The 24,918-nt window shown below is 39.6% G+C and overlaps 1 protein-coding gene across 3 annotated transcripts in view; it reads left to right on the top strand.

Moving 5' to 3' along the window:
* The window catches only part of cep162 (centrosomal protein 162), a 108,155-nt gene that overhangs the window by 74,491 nt on the left and 8,746 nt on the right, over window positions 1-24,918 (top strand). For all 3 annotated transcript variants that reach the window (XM_052024437.1, XM_052024435.1, XM_052024436.1), the window contains 6 exons: window positions 4,116-4,242; window positions 5,880-6,043; window positions 6,434-6,538; window positions 12,374-12,601; window positions 20,740-21,374; window positions 22,965-23,106. In XM_052024437.1, the coding sequence (XP_051880397.1) occupies window positions 4,116-4,242; window positions 5,880-6,043; window positions 6,434-6,538; window positions 12,374-12,601; window positions 20,740-21,374; window positions 22,965-23,106 (1,401 nt within the window). The remainder of the gene's footprint in view (window positions 1-4,115; window positions 4,243-5,879; window positions 6,044-6,433; window positions 6,539-12,373; window positions 12,602-20,739; window positions 21,375-22,964; window positions 23,107-24,918) is intronic.

Below are 24,918 nucleotides of genomic sequence, written 5' to 3'. Positions count from 1 at the left end.
TGTATACCTCTATCATGTCTCCCCTCATCCTCCTTCTCTTCAATGAGAACAGCCCTAGCTCCTTTAGTCTCTCCTCATAATCCATACCCTCTAATCCAGGCAGCATTCTGGTAAATCTCCTCTGCACCCTTTTCAATGCCTCCACATCCTTCCTATAATGAGGCGACCAGAACTGGACACAGTACTCCAAGTGTGGCCTAACCAGAGTTTTGTAAAGCTGCATCATCACTTTGCGGCTCTTAAACTCAATCCCCGATTTAAGAAAGTTTATGGGATGTTAGCTTTCATAACTACCCTATCTACCTGTGAGGGTACTTTCAGTTATCTGTGGATATGAAGCCCCCAGACCCCTCTGCTCCTCCACACTGCCCAGAATCCTGCGATTCACCTTGTACTCCGCCTTGGAGTTTGTCCTTCCAAAGTGTATGACCTCACACTTCTCTGGATTGAACTCCATCTGCCACTTGTCAGCCCAGCTCTGCGTCCTATCAATATTCCTCTGCAAGCTTCGACAGCCCTCCACACTATCCACAACACCACCAATCTTTGTGTCATCTGCAAACTTGCTAACCCAGCCTTCCACCCCCTCAACTAAGCCGTTAATAAATACCACAAAAAGTAGAGGTCCCAGAACCTATCCCTGTGGGACACCACTAGTCACAGCCCTCCAATCCGAATGCACTCCCTCCACCTCAACCCTCTGCTTTCTACAGGCAAGCCAATTCTGAATCCACAGGGCCAAGCCTCCCTGGATCCCTTGGCCTCTGACCTTCTGAAGAAGCCTACCATGCGGAACCTTGTCAAACAGCTTACTAAAATCCATGTAGACCACATCCACTGCACTACCCTCATCAATCTTCCTGGTCACCTCCTCAAAGAACCCTATCAGGCTTGTGAGGCAGGATCTTCCCTTCACAAAGCCATGCTGGCTGTCCCTAATCAGTCCATGTTTCTCTAAATGGTCATAGATCCTATCTCTTAGAATCCTTTCTAACAGCTTACCCACCACAGACGTAAGGCTCACTGGTCTGTAATTCCCTGGACTATCCCTACTACCTTTTTTGAATAAGGGGACAACATTTGCCGCCCTCCAATCCTCCGGTACCACCCCCGTGGACAACGAGGACTCAAAGATCCTAACCAACGGCTCAGCAATCTCCTCCCTCACCTCACGAAGCAGCCTGGGGAATATTCCGTCAGGCCCCAGGGATTTATCTGTCCTAATATTTTCTAACAACTCCAACACATCCTCTCTCTCTTAATATCTACATACTCTAGAACATTACCCTCACCAACATTGTCCTCGGTGTCATCAAGACCCTTCGCCTTGGTGAGTACCGAAGAAAAGTATTCATTTGAGAACATCACCTACTTCCACAGCTTCCAGGCACATCTTCCCACCTTTGTCTTTAATCGGACCTACCTTTACCCTAGCCATCCTTCTGCTCTTCACTTACGAGAAAAAAGCCTTGGGATTCTCCTTAACCCTACTCGCCAAAGCCTTTTCATGTCCCCTTCTCGCTTTCCCCAGCCCTTTTAAGTTCCTTCCTTGCTACTCTATATTCATCACAAGCCCTGTCCGATCCTTGCTGCTTACACCGTATGTATGCTGCCTTCTTCCTAACTAGTTGTTCCACCTCTCTCGTCACCCACGGTTCCTTTACCCTGCCATTCCTTCTCTGCCTCACTGGGACAAATTTATCCCTAACGTTCTACAAAAGATCCCTGAACATCAGCCACGTCTCCATAGTACATTTCCCTTCAAAAATGTCACCCCAATTTACACTCCCAAGTTCTCGCCTTATAGCCTCATCATTCACCTTTCCCCAATTAAATATCTTCCTGTCCTCTTTGTTCCTATCCCTGTCCATGACCGTTCTAAAGGTTATGGAGCAATGGTCACTGTCCCCCAAATGCTCACCCACCGATAGATCTGTCACCTGTCCCGGTTCACTACCTAAAACTAGATCTAATATGGCATTCCCTCTAGTCGGCCTGTCAACATACAGTGTCAGGAATCTGTCCTGGACACACATAACAAACTGCACCCTGTCTAAACCCTTGGCACTAAGTAGGTGCCAATCAATATTTGGAAAGTTGAAGTCTCCCATTATAATAACCCTGTCATTTTTGCATCTTTCCAAAAACTGCCTCCCAATCTGCTCCTCAGTATCCCTACTGCTACCGGGGGCCTATAGAATACTCCCAGGAGGTTAACTGCCCCTTTCTTGTTCCTAACTTCCACCCATATTGACTCTAGAGAGGATCCTTATACATTATCTACCCTTTCTGCAGCTGTAACAGTGTCCCTGACCAGTATCGCCACCCCTCCTCCTCTTCTCTTTCCCCCCCCATCCCTTTTAAAACACTGAAAACCAGGAATATTCAATATCCAATCCTGCCCTGATATCAGCCATGTCTCTGTAATAGCCACAATATCATGGTCCCATGTACTAATCCAAGCTCTCAGTTCATCTCCCTTATTCCTGATACTTCTTGCATTTAAGTAAATGCACTTTAGCCTATCCACCTTACTAGTTGTATAGCCTGTACTCTGCTTCTCCTTCCTCAAAGCCTCTGTACCTATCAGATCTGACTTTTTCCCATCCCCTTCTTCCTCTGATCTACTCCTCCGGTTCACTTCCCCCTCTCAATCTAGTTTAAACCCTCCTGAAACACCCTAGCAAACCTGGCCGCAAGGATATTGGCCCCCCCCTCAGGTTAAGGTGTAACCTGTCCTCTCTGTACAGGTCCCACCTTCCCCAGAAGAGATCCCAATGATCCAAAAATCTAAAACCCTCCCTCCTGCACCAACTTCTCAGCCATGCATTTATTTGCCATCTCCTCCTATTCCTCCCTTCATTATCGCGTGGCACTGGCAGCAATCCTGAGATCGCTACCCTTGAGGTCCTGTTCTTCATCCTTCTGCCTAGCTTGCTAAACTCACTTTTCAGGACCTCATCCCTCTTCCCACCTATGTCGTTGGTACCAACATGAACCATGACTTCTGGATGTTCTCCCTCCCACTCTAGAATCCTGTGGACCCGATCAGAGACATCCCGGACCCTGGCACCTGGGAGACAACATACCATCCAGGATTCATGCTCACTGCCACAGAACCTCCTATCTGTTTCCCTAACTATCGAGTCCCCTATCACTACTGCCTTCCTCTTCTCCTCCCTTCCCTTCTGAGCAGCAGGACTGGTCCCAGTGCCATAGACCTGGCTACTGCTGCTAGGCCCCAGCAGGTCATCTCCCTCAACAGCCTCCAAAGTGGAAAACCTGTTGCTGAGGGGACCAGCCTCCGGGGTCCTCTGCTCTATCTGCCTGTTCGTTTTCATTTTCCTTTTCCCTCCCCTGACACTCACCATTCTATCTACTTGCTGGACTCCAGTAGTACCTGCTCTAAGGGGGGGTGACCGTCTCCTTATGTACAGTATCTACAAAACCCTTGCCCCCTCCCTGCTGCTGCGCAGTGTTTGAAGCTGCAACTCCAGCTCATCGATTGTGAGCCGAAGTTCCTCCAGCCTCAAGCACTTACTGCAGATGTGGCCATTGTGGACCGCAGCAAAGTCCACGAGCTCCCACATCAAGCAGCTGCAGCACACCACCATGTCCTCCATCAGAACTAATTCTTTTTTTCCCCGCTTGTTTTTCTACTTAAAAATTTATAACAGGTAACAGGTAAACCTTACTTTTACCTATCTACCAGCTACTCACCTGCCTTGTCCCTTTACACCTAAGCCCCTTGAGGCAAAGCCTGACCATTCTGCTCTCTCTCACTCAGCTGCCCGCTGGATATGGCGGTTTGCTTTTTAAACTACCCGCGCCTTACCTGCCGACATAACGCGCCTGCGCAGTCCAGCCCTCACTATTCCCGATTTTAAAAACTTATAAAACAACTTAAAAAAAGAACCTTATAAAATCTAACTCTTATAATAAAGATCCTGTTAAAAATAAAAGAAAAAGCTTATCTGCTCCAAAGTCCCGACATCTTCCGAAGTGAAACCCACAAAGCCTCAAAATTGTATCCTTAAACAGCATTTGGCAAAGATATTACAGATCTTCTGAGTGGGAGCTTTTTTTGTATATTTTGTTTGATTCTTAATTTTCAGAAAGAAGAGGTTAAGCATACAGAAGAGATTAAGAAACTTAAACAGGAAAAGCAAGCATTAGAGGTGGACCTGGAAAAAATGAAGAAAGAATGTAATACGGCTAAAGAACAACTTACTAATACCTCAGGCAAGTTATTGGTTGTGCAATGTAATTCAGGGCAATTTGTTGGGATTAGTATATGTTTCAAGATATATAATTGAGAAGTATTACAGCTGTCAGTGGCCTTGAATTATAATTATTTTACCATATGGTGTGAAAGTGGTTGTTTTATATCCCAGTTTTATTAAAATGTGACATTGTTCTTTACATTGGAGACTATTTGTCCAATAGTATTTTGAACATTTGGGTCTATTTAGCTTATTCTTCCTCAATTATTAGCCCTTACTTCCTAAAGAGAAATCATCCAGTTCCTAAAAACAGTATATGACTTTCTGTTCTCCCATTGGTAATCTGTTCTTGTATCTGTTGATAAATTATTTATATTTTTGATTTCCTTTTAACCAACTGTGTTCCCAACAACTGGAAAATCTGTACTAGGTAGATCTTTCCTCAATCTAATTTCTTCACCCCTATGACAGTTTTGGAAATTGTGACTAAAGCTTTGCAATTTTCCCCCACCCACTGCACCCAATCAGCACTCTTTGCATCTCCAGTCCTAGGGTAGATGATTTGGAGTAATTTTACAATGTGCCCTCCAGTCATAGGAATAATATTGCAGATTAGTTGCTTGTTTTTTAAAAATAATACCCACATTTAATTTCCATCAGTATCGAGGCTTTCAGTTTATTGCTCCTTTCAGATATTTTCCTTTGAAAGGCTGAACACCTGAAAGGTTTACTTGTCAGTAATTATCTGTTTCCGCTATGAGTGAGTTCTCTGTGGCTTTCATATCTCCTCCCAGAGCAATGTTCATAAACTTATCAGAAAATTGAGAGCAGACCACAGAATTTTAAACTCCGCATTTATATAGCACTAATGTTAAAATATATCCAGCGACACTTCAGAAAAATACAATTCCAAAAATGAATGGTGTGCTGAAAAAGGGGAAAATACTGGAAATACTTATCAGGTCAGACAGCAGCTGCAGAGAGAACCTCAGGTGGATGACCATTTGTCACAGCTGAAAATCGTTAGCAGGTTTTTAAATGCAGGGACAGGAGAAGGGGGAGGAAAGAACAAAAGGAAAGGTTAGTAATTAAACCATAGATAGGAAAGGTATAATAGAAATTAATGGATGAGTAAAGATAGGAGGATGGACAGGGTGACAAAAAGCTTGGTCAAAGAAATGGGTTGTAGGAGAAGCCTTAAAGGAGATGGGAAATGTTGTGGAAACAAATGTGAAATGGATTCAAATAAAATGCAGCACCACCTGCAGGTTCCCCTTCAGATCGTGTACCATGCTGACTTGGAAGTATATTGATGTTCCTTCATTTTTGCTGGGACTAAATCCTGCAACTCCTTGCCCAATAGCACTATGATGGTGCCCACACACAAGGTGTGCAGTGATTCCATAAGTAAGCTCACTGTCATCTTCTTGGGGATATTAGGGATAGACAATAAATGCCAGTCTTGCCAACTATGTCCTAATCCCAAAACTGAATATGTATATATAAAACAAAGTTAGGGCAAAAATCTTGAATTCATTAGAGAAACAGTTAGGATCTATAATGTGGAGTTGAAAACTTGGTTGTATGAATTAAAAATGGCTTTTTTCATCTGTAGTTTTGCATATATATATTCTGATTTTTGTTCTTAAAAAACAGGTGATAAAGATTTTGAAATGAAAATCATGGAAGAACAATATAAGCAAGAAATCCTTCGTCTCAACAAAAGGTTGCAGTGGTATGCTGAAAACCAGGAGATGCTGGATAAGGATGCAGCACGGCTTAAAGCAGCAAATGTAGAGATTGAGAAGCTAAAGGAACAGGTACTGAATATGGCTGCCTGAGTAATATGGAGCTTGATTATCAGAGAGAGAGCTTGATGGTCTAACATTCTTGAACTACTGGAGCCTTTTCTCAAGACAATGTTGAATCACTTAAGGAGCATAAGCTTAGAAACTTGCATAGCATAAAGTTTTGTGTACTTTTCATGGCCTATTTAATTTCTTCACCTTAGCATCATTTTGCAATCACATAACATCAGATTCACAAATGCTTTATAATAATCAAAGGCTGCATCATATTCCTTCACCTTTCAATTATAGTCATTTTTTTTTAAAAACAAAATCCCTTTTAAATTCCTACATCACTTAAGTAATTCCGAACATACCTCTGCAGATTCACCATGTTTTTGATATTCTCTCCAACTTGGATAGATACAAAAGCTTGCAGCTGATTCCAAAGTCAGAAATTCACCTCCTGAGAAACGTGCAAAGGGGAGAGCACTTGAAGCCAAGCGAATTCAGGACCTTGAGCGACAAGTATGTATGTTTTTTTAAACTTTTTTTCACATGTTATCAACCTCATAAAGTAATAGAAAACAAATTGGAATAAAAACAGAACATGCTGGAAACACTCAGCAGTAAGGCACTAGCTATGGAAAAAGAAAAAAGCTAACATAGGTCAAAGACTCTTCATCAGAACTGGAAAAGTGAAAAAATAAGTTGACTTTAATGTTGCAAAGATGGTGAGGGAGGTGACTTCACTGTTTACGGAGCTGTTTGGTTGATAAACTAATGAATGGAACCACTTGGTGCTGTCAATTAAAAACTGAACACTTGAGCTGTCACTGATTGGAACATAGAAAACCTACAGCACTATACAGGCCCTTCAGCCCACAAAGCTGTGTCAAACATGTCCCAACCTTGGAAATTACTAGGCTTACCCATAGCCCTCTATTTTTCTAAGCTACATGTACATTATCTATCCAAAAGTCTCTTAAAGGACCCTATCATATCCATCACCGTTGCCAGCAGCCCATTCCACGCACTCACCACTCTCTGAGTAAAACACTTACCCCTGACATCTCCTCTGTACCTACTCCCCAGCACCTTAAACCTGTGTCCTCTGGTGGCAACCATTTCAGCCTTGGGGAAAAAGCCTCTGACTATCCACACAATCAATGCCTCTTATCATCTTATACACCTCTATGAGGTCCCCCTTCATCCTCCATCACTCCAAGGAGAAAAATCCGTGTTCACTCAACCTGTTTTCATAAGGCATGCTCTGCAATCCAGGCAACATCCTTGTAAATCTCCTCTGCACCCTTTCTATAGCTTCCACATCCTTCCTGTAGTGAGGTGACCAGAACTGAGCACAGTACTCCAAGTGGGGTCTGACCAGGGTCCTATATAGCTGCAACATTACCTCTCGGCTCCTAAATTCAATTCCACAATTGATGAAGGACAATACACCGTATGCCGCCTTAACCAGAGTCAACCTTTGCAGCTGCTTTGAGCGTCCTATGGACTCAGACCCCAATATCCCTCTGATCTTCCACACTGCCAAGAGTCTTACCATTAATACTATATTCTGCCATCGTATTTGACCTACCAAAATGAACCACTTCACACTTATCTGAGTTGAACTCCATCTTCCACTTCTCAGCCCAGTTTTGCATCCTATTTATGTCCCGCTGTAACCTCTGACAGCCCTCCACACTATCCACAACACCTCCAACCTTTGTCATCAGCAAACTTACTAACCCATCCCTCCACTTCCTCATCGAGGTCATTTATAAAAATCTCAAAGAGTTAGGGTCCCAGAGGCACACCACTGGTCACCGACCTCCATGCAGAATATGACCTGTCAACAACCACTCTTTGCCTTCTGTGAGCAAGCCAGTTCTGGATCCACAAAGCAATGTCCCCTTGGATCCCATGCCTCCTTACTTTCTCAATAAGCCTTGCATAGGGTACCTTATCAAATGCCTTGCTGAAATCCATATACACTACATCTGCTCTTCCTTCATCAATGTGTTTAGTCACATCCTCAAAAAATTCAATCAGGCTCGTAAGGCAGGACCTGCCCTTGACAAAGCCATGCTGACTATTTCCCATCATATTCTACCTCTCCAAATGTTCATAAATCCTGCCTCTCAGGATCTTCTCCATCAATTTACCAACCACTGAAGTAAGACTCACTGGTCTATAATTTCCTGGGCTATCTCTATTCCCTTTCTTCAATAAAGGAACAACGTCTGCAACCCTCCAATCCTCTGGAACCTCTCCCGTCCCAATTGATGATGCAAAGATCAATCGTGCAAAGCATTGATGATTCTTGAGTCATAGCTTCATACAGCATGGAAGTAGGCCTTTTGGCCCACCATCATGCATCCGTTTACACCAATCCCATTTTACTCTCCTACAAACCCATCAACTTCCCCCAGCTTACCTACACACTTAGATCAGTTTACAGTTTCAAAGTAACCTACTAATAAACACATCATTGGGATGTAGGAGGAAACTTATGCTGTCATAGAGAACATGCATATTCCTCACAGTTCCAGTGACCAGGATTGAATCTGTATCTCTAGAGCTGTGACACATCAACTCTACTAGCTATGCCACCCAAATACAGCAAGCTCCTGGAATATTGGAAACTGCTCTAGTTGTAATTTTGCTTTTGGAACTAGGACATATCGTCTGAATGTAGTGTTTTAAAACTTGACCAATTTAAAGGGGTAAGCATTCAATGGCATATTCTGAGCATCTGCAGTGTTTTAATTTTCATTTTCAAGCATTCTCTGGATTCTTTTTTGAAGCTGGACGGTTCAGTAAACTGTAGGGAGACTTTTGTATAACCCCATTTCTAAGAAGGGGAAAGAAATCTGACATGAGCTGTTTGCTGTCAGTACAAAGAAGGTATTAGAAAACATGAAGATTATTAGAACTTACCAGTATGTCTTTGGAATATCCAATTCCTGCCTCGCTAATTTGATTTTCTCTGAGGAAGAGATGAAAATGTTGATAACACAATGATTTGCATATACTTTGATATCTAAATAATATTTCAAACAAAGATGCTGAGATTGAGAGGGGTTACAGCTTCAAGTTCCCAGGAGTGAACATCACCAATAGCCTGTCCTGGTCTAACTACGTAGACACCATGACCAAGAAAGCGCACCAGCACCTCTACTTCCTCAGGAGGCTAAAGAAATTTGGCATGTCCCCTTTGACAATCACCAATTTTTATAGATGCACCATAGAAAGCATCCAATCCAGATGCATCACAGCTTGGTATGGCAACTGCTTTCCCCGTGACTGCAAGAAACTGCAGAGCTGTGGACGCAGCTCAGCACATCACGGAAACCAGCCTCCCTCCATGGACTCTGTCTACAGTTCTTGATGCCTCAGTAATCAAAGACCCCACCCACCCCGGACATTCTCTCTTTTTCTCTTCCCATCGGGCACAAGATACAAAAGCCTGAAAGCACGTACCACCAGGCTCAAGAACAGCTTCTATCCCACTGTTATAAAACTATTGAATGGTCCTCCAGTACGGAAAGATGGACTCTTGACCTCATGATCTACTCGTTATGGCCTTGCACCCTATTGTCTGCCTGCACTGCACTTTCTCTGTAACACTTTATTCTGCATTCTGTTATTATTTTTCCCTTGTACTACCTCAACGTACTGATGTGGTGAAATGATCTGTATGGAAGGCATGCAACACAAAGTTTTTCACTGTACCTCAGTAAATTTACCAATTTAAATAACATTCTGAAGAGAAGGCTTTTCAGATGGATGCTTCAGATTATAAGACATGGTGCTGCCTTGATAGCCGGTTTAAATCACATTATTCACTGCTTATTGATAGTTGTATCTGAGTCCTGCTCATCAGTAGAGTTTCAAAAAGCTCTCTGTTGGCAGTATTACTTTAAATTTTTGCCAAATATGTTACAATAGATACCTCTGCTGCTACTTAAGCAACTCTTGCTGAATAACCTTTAACTTTTGTTATTTTCTTGTACCCTGATTAAACTTCCATTTACTATTGTATTGAATTTATTCTATACTTTAATAATATAACACACAAATTAACTGTGCAGCCTCGATCCTACCACTCAATATTTGTAGATTTTTTTTTGTCTCTTATTTATTGGATGTGGGTATCATAGAATCATAGAAATTTACAGTGTGGGAGGCTATTCAGCCCATCTTCTATGCTGGATAGAACTTGATCTTTTTGGACTATTTTCACTTCCTTGCTGGTTACAGCACTTAAAATGCCCAACTAGGCCCTTTGTCAACCTGATGAAGCTTTCTACCTCCACTACCTGATGGTGAGTTCCAGACCCCCAACACTCTTTATGGAAAAAAAAACTTAACGCTTTCTAATGCTTCTACCAGTGACCTTAACTCTTTGGTGTCTAGTTATTGACTTCACTGCTCAAGGAAGTGGGACCTTCCTGTTCACACTATCTTGTGCCTCTATTGTTTTTAAACACCTCAATTAAATCTTCTCTTGGCCTCCTTATTCCAAAGTAAACCCCAGCTTAACCAATATTTCTTCTTAACTAAAAATCTCCAGTCAAGGCAATATAGTTATGAATCTCTCTAAACCCTGTTGGTGTAATGCCCAAAAGGATACACGGTGGGCCCAAACAGTGCTTTACATGGTCCCAGCATGGTTTCCTTGCTCTTTTATTCTGTGCCATGACAGGTGAAGGCAAATATCCCAAATACTTTCTTAATCATCATCTCTGTCTGTCCTGCCTTCAGAGATCTGTGGATATCCAAGATCTTTCTGCTTTCTCTGATAGTTCAATGTCCTTTTTTTTTTATTGTGTATTCCTTTATCACCTTTGCTCTCCTTTGATGCATTGCATCATTTCTCCCAGAGTTGAATTCTACTTGCCACTTTTTGTCCTCCCGAAGCATCCATTAATATCTTCCTGCAGCTGTCCTCACCAATAACTGCATTATCAAGTTTTGTATCATCCGCAAACTTCTTAATTGTTAAATAGAAATTATTTAAGGGATCTTGCACTTACCCATGCAACACTCTACTGCATTCTACCTTTACAGTTATTAAAGTTTCCAAGTTCAACCTACTACTTTCTCTTGGATCCTGGGTTTTGTTTATCTAGTATTTGATAAAATCCTACACCGTGGACTAAATGTCCTGCTAAAATTGATGTAGGCTACTTCAATGTGCTATCATTAATTACATACCTTGTGTTTACCTCAAAATAAAGTTCAGTCAACATATCAAATGCTGTTTCCCTTAACAAGTTCATGCTGAATGTCCCTAATTAAATTTTGACTTCCTAAATGATGCTTTATGTTTCCCTCAGATTTTTTCCAATAACTTGCTCACAATCAATGTTAGGCTGATTAGCTGTAATTACTCGGACTATTGCTTTCTCCCTTCTAAAGCTGTGGTACCATATTAGTAGTTGTCCAACCCTTCCTGCACCATGTCGGTAGCCAAAGAGAATTGATAAATGATGATGAGTCTCTGCCGTTTGCACTCTTCTTTAAGGATCAGAGAACCATTTTATCTAGCAATTTAAATCTCAATGAATCCACATTTAAAGTTTTTTTTGAAGTACATATCAATGATTTGAATTAAATGTAAATGGCCTAATTAAGATCTTGGGCGAGCCATGGGAAAATAATCAATGGATTGGTCAATAAGGCTGAAGAGGTATTTTGCTGTTGATGAGTGGATGTTAAGCTGACAGTCTTACACATGTAAGAAGTCTTTGTGGTGAAGAGCATAAGAAAGAGGAGCTTTATTTGTTAAAGACCCATTTAATAAAATCCTGAGACATTTTGTTATATTTAATCAGATGTTATGTCAAAGAAACATTTGAAGCTAGCAAATCACTAATCACCTATTTTATTGGGTCTTTCTTCCTTGAAAGATATGGAACTACTTTACATCTATTGCTCGAGAGGGATTGATGAGTTTGTTTTCGAATTTGTAGAATTGGTTGGTTTGTTCCAGTTGATACATACTGGATCAGTGTATGAACACTTAAGTTTTAAGTGACAGGACTATAGGAGACTATATGCAGCATCATGTACTCACATTGTCATAACAACTATATGGGTGATCAGCACGTGGTTCTCCATCAAACAAGAGTCCACTCCATTAAGTCTTGTATCAAGATGAATTGAAATTCACTGGGTTAGCAAATTCAGTTTTATCACAACTGAAGAAAATCAAATTTATTACCATCTGCTACGATGCCATTGTCACATTTTCTTAAGCATTATCTCAGATAAATAACAAAATACAGTGTTGGTCATAGAATGATGGTAACTGAAAGTATATGTATAATATAAGTTTATTTCACATCCTGTTAGGTGAAAGAAATGGAAGAAATAATTCGGAGACGCTATCCAAATTCCTTGCCTGCCCTTATTTATGCAGCAGCTTCTATACCTGATACATCATCTGAAACAGAAGGCAAACTCCATTCTAGAGTTTTTCTAGAAAATAGAATAAAGAAGTTGGAAGCTGATCTAGAGGGAAAAGATGAAGAAGCAAAGAAGTGTTTAAGAGCAATGGAACAACAGTTTCAAAAAGTAAAGGTACAGATAATTATTATTTAAAGCTTTGCCCTTGCAGTTAAATAATTAGGTGATGCAGGGAAAATTTGGCATTATTATTTTATCAATCAATATTCAATCATGTTTTCATTGATGTATAGTTTTTTTTTAATTTATGAAACTAATCAAACTTTATAAAACTATCTACACTACAGTATGTGAAAAATAAGTAAAGGCTATTTGACTCATTAAAACTCATCACTCTGCACCTTGACCCTGCCATGATAGCGTCCAACCACATTTTGAATCTCTGTAATATTTTGCTTAATCTCATCATCATAATTTCTGGTCTGAATTCCTATAGCTTTAAGTTTGATGGAAACCTTCCATGTGTCCTCTTTGTTCCATTATTGATAAATCAATATCCTATAAATGAATCCAATGAATTTGTTCTTTAAGATAGTTATTGAGCCTTGGAAGTAGTACCCAATGATGACCAATAAGCCAAGATATTTCTTGCCAGTCCCCTTCAGAACCTTAGGAAATAGGCATCGAGGCAATTTGTTAGAAGTTTCTGCCATCCTAACCCTGAAGGATATTGGGTTATTTCAGTTTATTATAGTAATCTGTGCCTATTTTAGTGAATGCTTTTGCAAAAAAAAATCAAACCCCCAGTTACAGTGGTGATATGTTCCTGCAAAACAAGTTGAAACAGTGCAATTTGAAGCATTATGTCTATGGAAAATAGGGGTATCGAGACCTGGTGCAAAGGTAACGTGATAAAGGATATAGAAAGACAAAATTAACACAGAATGCTGATTCATTATAGTGCTTATGGTGTCAGGCGAGCTGAAGCAATTGGTGCAGCCACTCAATGCGGAGATGTGGGCCTAAAGGCTGCATCCTGGTTGGCAAGGTTAGTGCATGCCATTGCGAGGGAATGGCCTCACCTGCCCCACTTGTTGATAGACTGATCAGATCCTACAGGCTTCTTCATCATAGCCCGTTAGATGTGACGGAAGCTACTGTCTACCCACCTCTCTGGCTGCACAGCTGTCTTCAGCCCAGTGTTTTCTCTATAGGAACAAGCTCAGTGATAGTTGCTAGCCATTGAGGTTACCATAGAGAAGTCTTCAGGTGGTGGAGAGTTGTGCAGCCAAACAGAGAAAAGGGGGAAACAACAACTTCCAACAGGAGGTGCAAGAGAGACTGTAGGATCCAGTGGTCTGTCAACACACAGAAGGTGCTGCCAGTTCCCAGCAATGGCCTGCACTCGCCGTACTGATCAGAGTGCAGACTTGAGCCCGACATCAGACCCACACTGTTTGCTTCAGCCCATCAGCACTAGCTGTCACTGACAGCCTCTTCAGACTGAGCCATGCAGCGATTCAATACTATGGGAAAGCAGGACTTTACGCCAAGTTCCTGGCACAACAGCACACAGTAATGGGGAAGGTAAGGGTTTACACCAGGTCCCCAGTAGCCAAGTTCTCTACAAAGCAACAAGGAGGTACCAGTCTACAGTGCAAGTTGAAACGTTGATCATGTTGCAGGAGAAGCATATCCATGAATAAATATAATTTGAAACCATATAACTGGGGTCCAACTGTATTCTCTTTAACATATTTTATTTTCTTTAATTGCAGTGTTGATTTTTAACTTCTAGATTTTTAATATTACAATACTGGAAACGTATTTTAGAAAATTCTGACATGCCTTATAAAAATAGATGTAAGGGTATGATGAGAATATTGTGATTCTGGAGCAGGATAAAGATAAATTGAGTGAAAACCTGGCAGGTTGAATTTAATATAGGGAAGTGTGAGATGAGATAAATCAAAAAGTGATTATCTAAATGGAGAGAGATTGCAAATGCGTTCAAATGGATCGAGATGTTTAAGTGCATGAGTCACAAAACATTAGTAGGCAAATAGTAGTTTGGCTTTATGGCTTTTGTTCCAAAGTGCATGGTTACAGTTGTACAAGGTGTTGGTGAGACAGCACCTGGAATGCTGTGCACAGTTTTGATCCCTTATCCCTTTAAAACAAAAGGTAATAGTAGTTTTGGAGACAGTCCAAAGGACACTAACTGTCCTAATTTTTGGGATGAGAGGGTTATCTTATCAAGAAAGGCTAAGTGGTTTGTTTGTATTCCTTGGCGTTTAGAAGAAAAAGGGGTGACCTGATTCAAACTTATTACATCCTAAGAGGGCTTGAAAGGCTAGATATTGAGGTGTTTTCACTAGTGGGAGAGTCAAAAACAAGGGGTTGGTCATTTAAAACTGAGGTTGGATAAATTTCTTCTCTGAGAGCAGTGAATCTCTGGAATTCTCTTTTTCTTCTTGTCCTTCCACCACCCCCGCCCTTTCCGTGGGTGGTGGAGGTCACATCATTAGATTATTTAAGGTGGAGATAGATAAATATTTGAAAGATTGAGGAATTAAGGGTTATGGGGAACTGGCACAGAAGAGAAGTTGAGGCCAGCATAGGTCAGCCATGATCATATTGAATGGTGAGACAGGTTTGAGTGGCCTGGTGGCATACTCCCACTCCTATTTTCTTGTGTTCTTATTTCTCTTGGATTTTCCAACATGCTTCCTTTCTCATCCCTATTTCTATTGTCTTGATGTTGCTTGCCTGATGTACATTAGAGATTCATAGCTAATCATATTTTGAATTTTCATTATTAATGTTTTAAAAGTGCTCAGTTTTCCCTCAACTTGGGCATCTTTTTGTAACATGTTCCATTTTTGTCATAACTCTTCAGTTCTTTGAGAGTTTAGTTAATGTGCGGACTTGACTTTTTTTTCACATTAGCATTTTTTAATAAATTAATGGGTTGTTTTAACTTAATTTGTAGTATCTTCTTCATTTCACTTCTAAATATCCCAGTTAATATGTTCAATATTTTAAAACATTTTCCTTTCCTTGGAATATCCTGTATTTTCCTCCCAACTTGATGTCAGATTCAATGACAACATAAGTGATGTCATAAAGGTGGCATCACAATGGCAACCACATCATTCAGCTTCTTGCCAGTGCCATCTGCAGGATGGCCCAGTTCTTGCAAGATATAATGTAAGTAAATTGTTATGGCATTTATGGTGTCCTTTAGGAACTGCAGTCTATTGCCATTGTTTAATAAAAATTCAAATATAAAGGATTTATTGTTTTTAAAAAAAACATGCTCATGAAAATAATTTTGAAAGCTTGGGTTACATTCCTTTTCCGTAATAAACTATTATAGAAAAGTTTGCTCACAGTTTGAAGTGAAGGATTATGTTTCCTTGCTTCAAGAGAAATGCTCTACATCTAACCAAATGTAATAGTGTTTCTTTAGAATTGAAATTTATATTGCTTATTCCCTACTCATCACTTAAACAAGGCATTAAGCCAAAGTATCAATCTGCTTCTTGGTATCACTCAGATAAGAATATTGCCTTTCCCTGTTACTTGGTTTGTATATATTCTACAGCCAATTCTATAAAAATAGACTTGCTATCAGTACAACCACAATGTCAAAACTGTCAGCATCATCACCATTGCATCATGAAACTGATAGCACTTTAAGACTTCTGCATAGGCATAGTTTACTGTGGAATTCTAAAAATTTCTGCTCCATAGGTTACATTGTTTTGCATTAATCTGGTAATGTCATGAAGAAAGTAAATTGATGAAAACATTTATAAAATATTCTTGCTATGAAATACCCTGAAAATGTTGTACATTATTGCATGAGGTGTATGTATTTCCAATAGAAACTTAAAGGTAATGGATTTCAATTTTTTTTTTAGTAATTATGTGTTTTGGAATCTGCCTTAATGATTGGAACATGCACATAAAATATATTTCTCACTTTATAAAATGTTTAAACATTAGCTATTTTGTTTCCCTTCCTGGTTTGCTATCTGTGAGAATCCTTCAGCATTATTGACTGCTGAAACAGCTTGAAGACATCACTGTTTTAACACTTTTGCACCAAATCCTTATAGCAACTGATTTTGGAACAGGGAATTTCACTGGCAATAGAAATCGATAGATCTAAAGCTAAGAGCAACTAAAATATTTGCATTACAAAAGCTGCAGGTAACTCATCTGGGAAACATTATTGGCATCTCCATAAGTGGATTCTCATTTGAACAGGACACAATTACAAAGTCCCACAAGGTTCCATCATTGCTCATTGCTTTCTCCTTCCTTGTGTGCTGCATCTTGACTACATCATCTGCAGTCAAGAAGTCACCTGATGAGTCCAGTTCTTCTTTCCTTGACAGTTCCATTATGTCTGTGCTTTGAAACTGAATGTCTGATAACCTACAATTTCACTTAGGGAGACAGAAAAATTGAAGCATCATTGGAACCAATTCTGAAGGAAGTTAACTATCATTTCAAAAGGTACATTAATCAAGATGGTCAGAATGGTCTTAGGGAAAGGTCACATCTGATTAACTTGATTGAACCTTTTGAAAAGTTAACAAGGAGACCAATATAGCCAGCACACATATAGGAAAACTTTTGGCAAGGTTCTACTTGGCAGGCTGATCTTAAAAAGTATAAGTCCATGGGATCAAAGAAAGCATGGCAAATTGGATCCAAAATTAGTAATAGCAAGAAGCAAAGGATAATAGTTGATGAATGTCCTTTCGATTAGCCGTTTCCAGTAACGTTCCACAGGGCTTAGGGTAGTATGTATAGATAATTTAGACTGAATTTAGAGGATACGATGAAGAAGTTTGCAGATGATAGTGAAGAAGAAAGCTTTAGACTGTAGAAAGATGTAAATGGTCATCTCAGTAAAATTCAACCTGGAGAAATGTAAGAAATGTATTCATTGAATGGTTACAGCACAAAGAGGCCATCAGCCCATTGTGTCCATGCTAGTTGGTTCCAACCCCTGGCCCATTCCCTGTAACCCTATACATTTTTCAGCATTCATTTATCCAGTTCCCCTTCCCATATCTGCAGGTTGTGCATTCCAGATTCCAAACAAACTGCATAAAAATGTTCTTCCTCATTCTTCTCCCCTTTTTTGTTTTAAATTTTATGCCTATGTCCTTCACTGCTCCACCAAAAGGAACAGCCTCCCAGTATGTACTCTGTCCATTCCTTTCATCATTTTATTTTACTTGTATTTCCCCCCTACCCCTCCGCAGAAAAGTCCCAGCCTCCCTAACTGTAGTCCGTCATTCTAGGAACCATTGCAAATCTCTTCTGGACCCTTGCCAGTACTTTCATACCCTCCTTGTAATGTGGCTACCAGAATTGAACACAGTGCTTCAATGGCTGGACTAATGTTTTGTAAAGGTCCAGCATGACTTCTCTGATTTTATACTTTATGCCTCCACTGATAAAGCCGAGAATTCTGTATGCCTTACTTCCTGCTTTCTCAACCTGCCCTCACAATTAATCCCAGGTCCCTTTTCTTTCTGCACAGTAACATTTATTCAATGTTGCCTCTCCATATTCTTCCTACCAAAATGCATCAGCTTACACCTGTGTTAAATTTTTTTTGTTCTGCATCTTCCCATTCCACCAGCCTGTCTATATCCTGCTACAATTTATCACTATCCACTTTGCTGATTACATTACTGCCAAGTGTTGTACCATCTACAAATTTAGAAGTTACGGCTTATTCTCCCAGGTCTAAGTCATCAAAAAATAGCAATGGCCCTAACACTGATTATGGGAAATGCTACTGTTTACCTTCCTCCAATCCAAAATCAGCCATTGTTTTCTGTTATTGAGCCAACTTTGTACCCACATTTTCACTGTCCTTTTCATACCATATGTTTCAATTTTATAGATAAACCTGTGGCACCTTATCAAAAGTCTCCAGAAGTCCATGTACACTTCTGTCCATCAACTGCATTATTCTCATTGTCTCTATACATTACCTCATCAAAAAGGTTAATCAATTTGATAGAACTTGATGAATTGATAAATTTCCATTTATGTTGGCAGCTAATATTTTGCAATAGCCTCGCTTTGCTCTTGTGCTGTACTTGGGAGCAAGGCAAGCAAATACATAATGGGAGCATACCAAGTGCAGAAGTATAGGGGTCTTGCAGTGTATGTTTATGGGCCCACAATGGTATGAGAGTAGATTAAAGGCTTATGGATTACCTTCCTTTATTAGCTAAGGCATAACGTATAAGAGTAGGAGGTTATGCTGGAACTGCGTAAAACATTAATTAAACCACCAAGTGGTTATCACATTGCTGGAAGGATGTCTTTGTGTTAGAGAGGTTAGAAAGCAGATTTTTGAGGATGTTGCCAGTACTGGAAAATTTTTATCTGTGAAGAAAGATTGGCTAGGCTCCGGTTGTTTCCTTTGAAACAGGGGATGTTGGAGGGCGATGGAGTCTGTATGTATTAGAAAGACAATTTTCCCTTAAAATTAGGGGACTAAGATTTAAAGTAATTGAAGGAATGAGGAAATGATATTTCAACCAAGAGCTTTCAGGTCAGGCACTATTTGCATGAAAGGATGATTAAGGCAGAAGCACTCATTACCTTTTAAAAAAAGTAATTGGCAGAGTACTTGAAGATGCTTGGCCTTAATGCTTGGCGCCTTGCCTGAAAGGTGGTATTAGGTTGAGTAGCTCTTTGAGCAACAGGCATGATGGGCCAAATGGCAGGCTTTGGTGTCATAAATTTTATGTCGAGCTCTTCACAGATCATCTTCGACCTCTGACATAAGCTCATCACCATCTCTGTTGACTATACACCCTTTTCTCATCTGTTCACCCAGCCTGAAATAGTCCTTTTTAACTCCAAGGCTGCACTCCTACCTTCAAACTGACAATTTCAAACACAATTAGTTGGAAATTCATCTACAGTTGGTAGCTTATTTTTTGGAAGAAATAATTTGACAGGCATTACGCAGGGCAGTGCAAAGATCAGGAGAGGTTTTGTAGAAGAGAAGCTATCTTACCTGCTGAGTATTACAAGTGCTTTCTGTTTCATTTCAGATTGTCAGCATCTGCAATATTTTACTTTTACATTATTACTGTTTAGTCATGCCCAGAGTGATTAGCCTCTGGGACTTAATTCCTTTTCAATGATTTCAGTATGCTTCCTCCATCAGCTTCACACTTGGTTTACATTACCTCATATCAGTTCAACATTTCAGAGAAAGGGTCTCGCATCAACATATGCACAATTCAGCAGACAGATGTATATATTGTAAGGCTGAAGCTACACATAGCTGTAAGAAATGACAACAGTCAGTACCACCATCGAAACCAGTCTCTGTAAAATGGGCTATCTTACAAATTCTGTTCAACATGCTGCAAAATACTTTTAATAACAATATAGAATAATAAGACCATGAGTAAGCCATTCTGCCCTTCGAGCTGCTCTGGGATCTGTATAACATTCTTCTCCCTCCCCATAATTCTTCCTGCCTTTTGTGTCTGGGAAAACCATTTATCACTTATTTTAAAATGAATTCAGCAACTTGGCCTCCTGGGTAGAGAATTCTTCCTTTAAAAATTCCTTTGAAACGATTTCTCCCTATCTCAGTCCTACCTGTCTTATCCCATATCCTAAGACTGTGATTTCTGCCTCTAGATCCCCCAGACAGGGGAAGCATCCTTCCGTTGTTCATCCTGTCAGACATGTCAGAATTTTGTATGTTTCAATGAGATTTCCTCTAATTTTTCCAAACTCCCGTGAATATAGATCAAGTCAATCCAATCTCTCCTCATATGACTGCCCTACCATCCCAGGTCCGGTGATCCTTTGTTGGACTTTGAGAACACACTTGGAGTTTTGTGTCCAATTTTAGTCTCCTTACCTTGTCACAAGACTAAAACTGGACACAAAACTCCCAAGTGTGTTCTCACCAGGGTCCTCTATAATTGTAGTAGGATATCTTTACTCCTGTACCTAGAATTGCTGCAACAAAGGCCAACGTATCATTTGCCACCTTAACTGTTTACTGCACTTCCAGGTTTGCTTCAAGTGACTGATGTACAAGGACAGCCAGATGCTTTTACACATCAACATTTCCCAATCCATCACCATTTAAATAATGCTCAGCCTTTCTGTTTTTCCAAAGTGGAACATTGAACAGAAAATAGTCTTTGGGTATAAAGTCATATGCTGTGCTATCTCTCGCTCATCATTCTTATTCATAACACAGAACTTAATAAACTATTACTTGGTATGTTTTCCAGATTCAGTATGAACAGAGAGTCTCAGAACTTGAAAAACTTCTAACGCACAAGCTAATTAATGAAAAGGAAATATTAGATGATCCTGATCCAAAAATGAAGATACTTGAAGAGGAAATTTTCAAATTGAAAGAGGCCCATAAATCCAAAGAAAATCGTCTCAGAGGTGACATTGAAAAGCTGAAAAATCAGCTTTATCAGGCAGAATTAAAGCTTATGGAAAGAGAAGAAAGCTCCCTTAGAATGGTTGACCAACATATGCAGAATACATTTCAACAAGCTAAGATTGAAAAACTTAATTTAGAACTAGCTGCTAAAAACCGAGAAATACAAGAGCTTTCAAAGACCTTAGAGCGCCTTCAAACAGAGAGAAGAGTGCTCCTTAATAATAAAGTGCCTGCTGATAAACATGATGCACGACAGAAGTCCACCAAGAAGTCCAAGAAGAGCAAAGAGTCCACTGTATCTTTCCCAGCAACTTTCGATGAAAAAGCTTATCAGCCAAATGACTTTTCTGGTTCTCATATATCAGAGGTTCTTAAAGAAAATGACATGTTGAAGAACAACATAGAAAGATTGTCACTGGAAATGGATCAGCAACGAGTAAAATTAGCCCAGTTTGAAAATGAAGCAAGGAGGTAAAGACAGATTTTGATTTTTTTTTGTTTCATTAAAACCATAATCTGAGTAAATTGCACTTGAGTAATTATTGTATGTGGTAGGATAAAAGCAAGAGGAAGATCACTTACTAGCCCTTCCTCTGATAGCCACTGCTACCTCATAACCTAGATGTCCTTAATTGTGGGCCACTAAAATGCAAGCAGTGTTTCATCCTCAATTTTGTCTCACTCACTGCCTCAATATAAAATATGCCCAGAACCCAATGCCAGTGACATTTTGGATGTAGCTGAAATAGATTTTTAAAAAATTAGAAAATAGAAATCTTATCCTGCAAAAACACTGCATAGCTTATGTAGCTCAAAACCAGGCCATTCAACTAAAGCCCAGAATGGTGTTTGTTCTCTATTTAAGCCTTCCCCCATCCTTTTCATCTAACTCTATCAGCATAATTGTTCTTTTCTCCCTCACTTACTCATCTAGCTTCCTCTAAAATGCATTCTGGATGAGCATCTTTCAATGCTAGCCTCTGGTTTTGCACTTCCCACAACTGAAACACTCTTCAAGACCTTTTTTTAACTCTTGAGTTTCTATGAAGTAATCCCCAAACATTCTCTTGGAGAGAGGAGAATTCCAATCAGTTCTGGCTTCATCTTTTTTGCATCCTCTCCAGTACTTCATCTTTTTTAAAATATGGCAACTAGAATCTCAAGCAGTACACCGTGAGTATGGTTTCACTACGATTCAATACATTTAGCCTAACTTGTCTAATTTTCAATTGCAATCCTCGAAGCAAATAATATTTATTATTTATTGGTACTCCCGGCTCCCATTGTATTTTATTTTAATTTTCTAGCTGTTGTCTGATCTATTTACTCACTGAAATGTAATGCCTTTAATTTACATACTTTGAGCATATAATTACTAAATTAATTTCATTCTGTGTACTGCCTGACAGAACTTCAGGACTACAAATATATTGAAAGTAATTGTGATTATTCCGAAGACAAACCTAACAAACACTTTCCACAGTAAATTTTGACAGTTTTGTATTTGAAGGTGCTTGTTGAAAAATTAATGGAAGACTATAACCAAGAAATGGGAACATTAGCCTTAGTATTTACTATGGTAGACATAAAAGATCTCCAATGCCCCTTCCTGACAATTATCCTTCAACCAGATATTCTGTTTTGTGATATTATTTTTATAGTTCTGTTTGAGGGAACTTGATTTTGTGTTTCTTGTGTCCAAAGATGCTTAATTCAATGCAAAGTACTGAGGGTTTGAATGTAATTTAATAAATGGTTCCTTCGAAACACAAGAATTTGATGTCTAACTTGAAGAGCTGGGCTTTCCTCAGTACTTCACCAAAATATCATCCTTGCTTTATGTACTATAGTCTTGAAATGAAGCATTACACTCATAATTTGACTCTGGTCACAACTGAGCCAAAAAGAAATCTGGCTGAATAATAGAAGGAAATGATGGGCTTAAATCCAATTTTAAATGTGTTTTTAGTTGGAATAACCACTGTGTACTAGTGTTTGGCTGGTGTTTGATAATAGCTTATATGAAGTAGCATATTTGAATGTTCTTCTCTTTTGTTGTAGAGCACAGGATGTTGTATCTGAGCATGTTGCAGCATTAAAAGCATCTCATCAACAAGAAATAGAACAGATATTGACTCAGCATGCATTGGAACACTCCTCCTCCAAAGTGGCTGAGTTGGCAAATAAAATTACTGCTCAAGAGGTACAGGCAATTTACTTACCATTGCAACACAACTTATATTTTTATTAGTATTCAAGACTGTCATCAAGTATTGATAATGGCTTTCAATTTCATAAACAGTTGGGATTTATAAAATGGAGCAGGTTTTTAATATGTTGCATATTATGTGATATTTAAAAATATATAATGGGGTTGTACTGAGGTGGGCAAGAAATCGTTTGAATTGTGAAGAATTTTTTTTTATGGAATGTGATCAAGTGCCATTTTTTCAATACTTTGAGGGACTTGACAAAATTTAGTTTGATGCCAATGGGAAATGTAAATCAGTATATCAGACACAGGAAGTCCCTTATAAAGGAGGACCCAGGAATCACTTGGTGTAATTTATTTTGTATACTGATGGTGCTATTTGCTTTTATAGTAAAAATCTGATATGCTCAAGACTTTGATAGTGCCAGAAAAGCAGATTTTCCAGACTATCAGATGGTGTTTTATTAATATTCTGACATACTTTTAATTCACTGTTATGTAGTAGAATAATACATTTTCCAGTGAACTTGGTAAGCTTAAAGGGAGCGTGGGTGGAAATAAAAGGCCCCAGTAAGTTTCAAGGGAGCATAGTGAAAAGAACCAGGTGAATTTCAAGGGAGCACAGGAACGGGGTCCTGGGAATCTATAGGTGTGTCTATTTCAATGCAAAGAGTATTGTAGGTAAGGCAGATGAGTTTAGGTCGTGGATTGGTATGTGGGATTACAACATTATTGCTATTAGTGAGACTTGGTTGCAGGAGGGGCAGGACTGACAGCTTAATGCTCCAGGGTTCCATTGTTTCAGACATGATAGAGGGGGAGGGATGAAAGGGAGAGGAGTGGCATTACTAGTCAGAGAAAATATCACAGCTGTTTGTAGACAGGACCACCCGGAGGGCTCCTCTACAGAGGCCATATGGGTGGAGCTGAGGAACAGGAAAAGTGTGACCACACTAATAGGGTTGTATTATAGACCGCCCAATAGTCAGAGAGAATTGGAGGAACAAATCTGTAGAGAGATAGCAGGCCGATGTAAGAAACAAAGTTGTAATAGTAGGGGATTTTAACTTTCCACATATTGACTGGGACTCCCACACTGTGAAAGGGCTGGATGACTTGGAGTTTGTCAAATGTGTTCAGGAAAGTTCTCTAAATCAATGTATAGAGGTACCAGCGAGAGAGAATGCAATACTTGATCTCCTGTTAGGGAACCAGATGGGTCAGGTGACAGAAGTATGTGTAGGTGAACATTTTGGGTCCAGTGACCATAATGTCATTAGTTTCAAGTTAATTATGGATAAGGATAGGTCTAGTCCCTGAGTTGAGGTTCTAAATTGGAGAAAGGCCAATTTTGTGGAAATGAGAAAGGATCTAGAAAGAGTGGATTGGGATAAGTTGTTTTCTGGCAAGGATGTATTCAGTAAGTGGAAGGCCTTCAAAGGTGAAATTTTGAGACTGCAGAGTTTGCATGTTCCTGCCAGGATTAAAGGCAAAGTTAACAAGTATAAGGAACTTTGGTTTTCAAGGGACATTGATGATCTGGTTAAGAAAAAGAGAGGTCTATAGCAGGTATAGGTAACTAGGAACAAATGAGGTACTTGAAGAGTATAGAAAATGTAAGAAAATACTAAAGAAGAAAATCAGAGATTAAAGAGGAGGAGGTGCTTGCTGCCTTACAGCGAATAAAGGTAAGTAAATCTCCCAGGCCTGACAAGATATTTCCTTGGAACTTGAAAGAGACTAGTGTAGAAATTGCAGGGGCCCTGGCAGATATACTTAAAATGTCCTTAGCCACGGGTGTGG

This window comes from Pristis pectinata, chromosome 10, assembly GCF_009764475.1.
Source record: "Pristis pectinata isolate sPriPec2 chromosome 10, sPriPec2.1.pri, whole genome shotgun sequence".
NCBI classification, from domain to species: Eukaryota; Metazoa; Chordata; class Chondrichthyes; order Rhinopristiformes; family Pristidae; genus Pristis; species Pristis pectinata.
The sequence above is the reverse complement of the archived record's forward strand: the minus strand, read 5'-3'. Positions and strand labels throughout refer to the sequence as shown.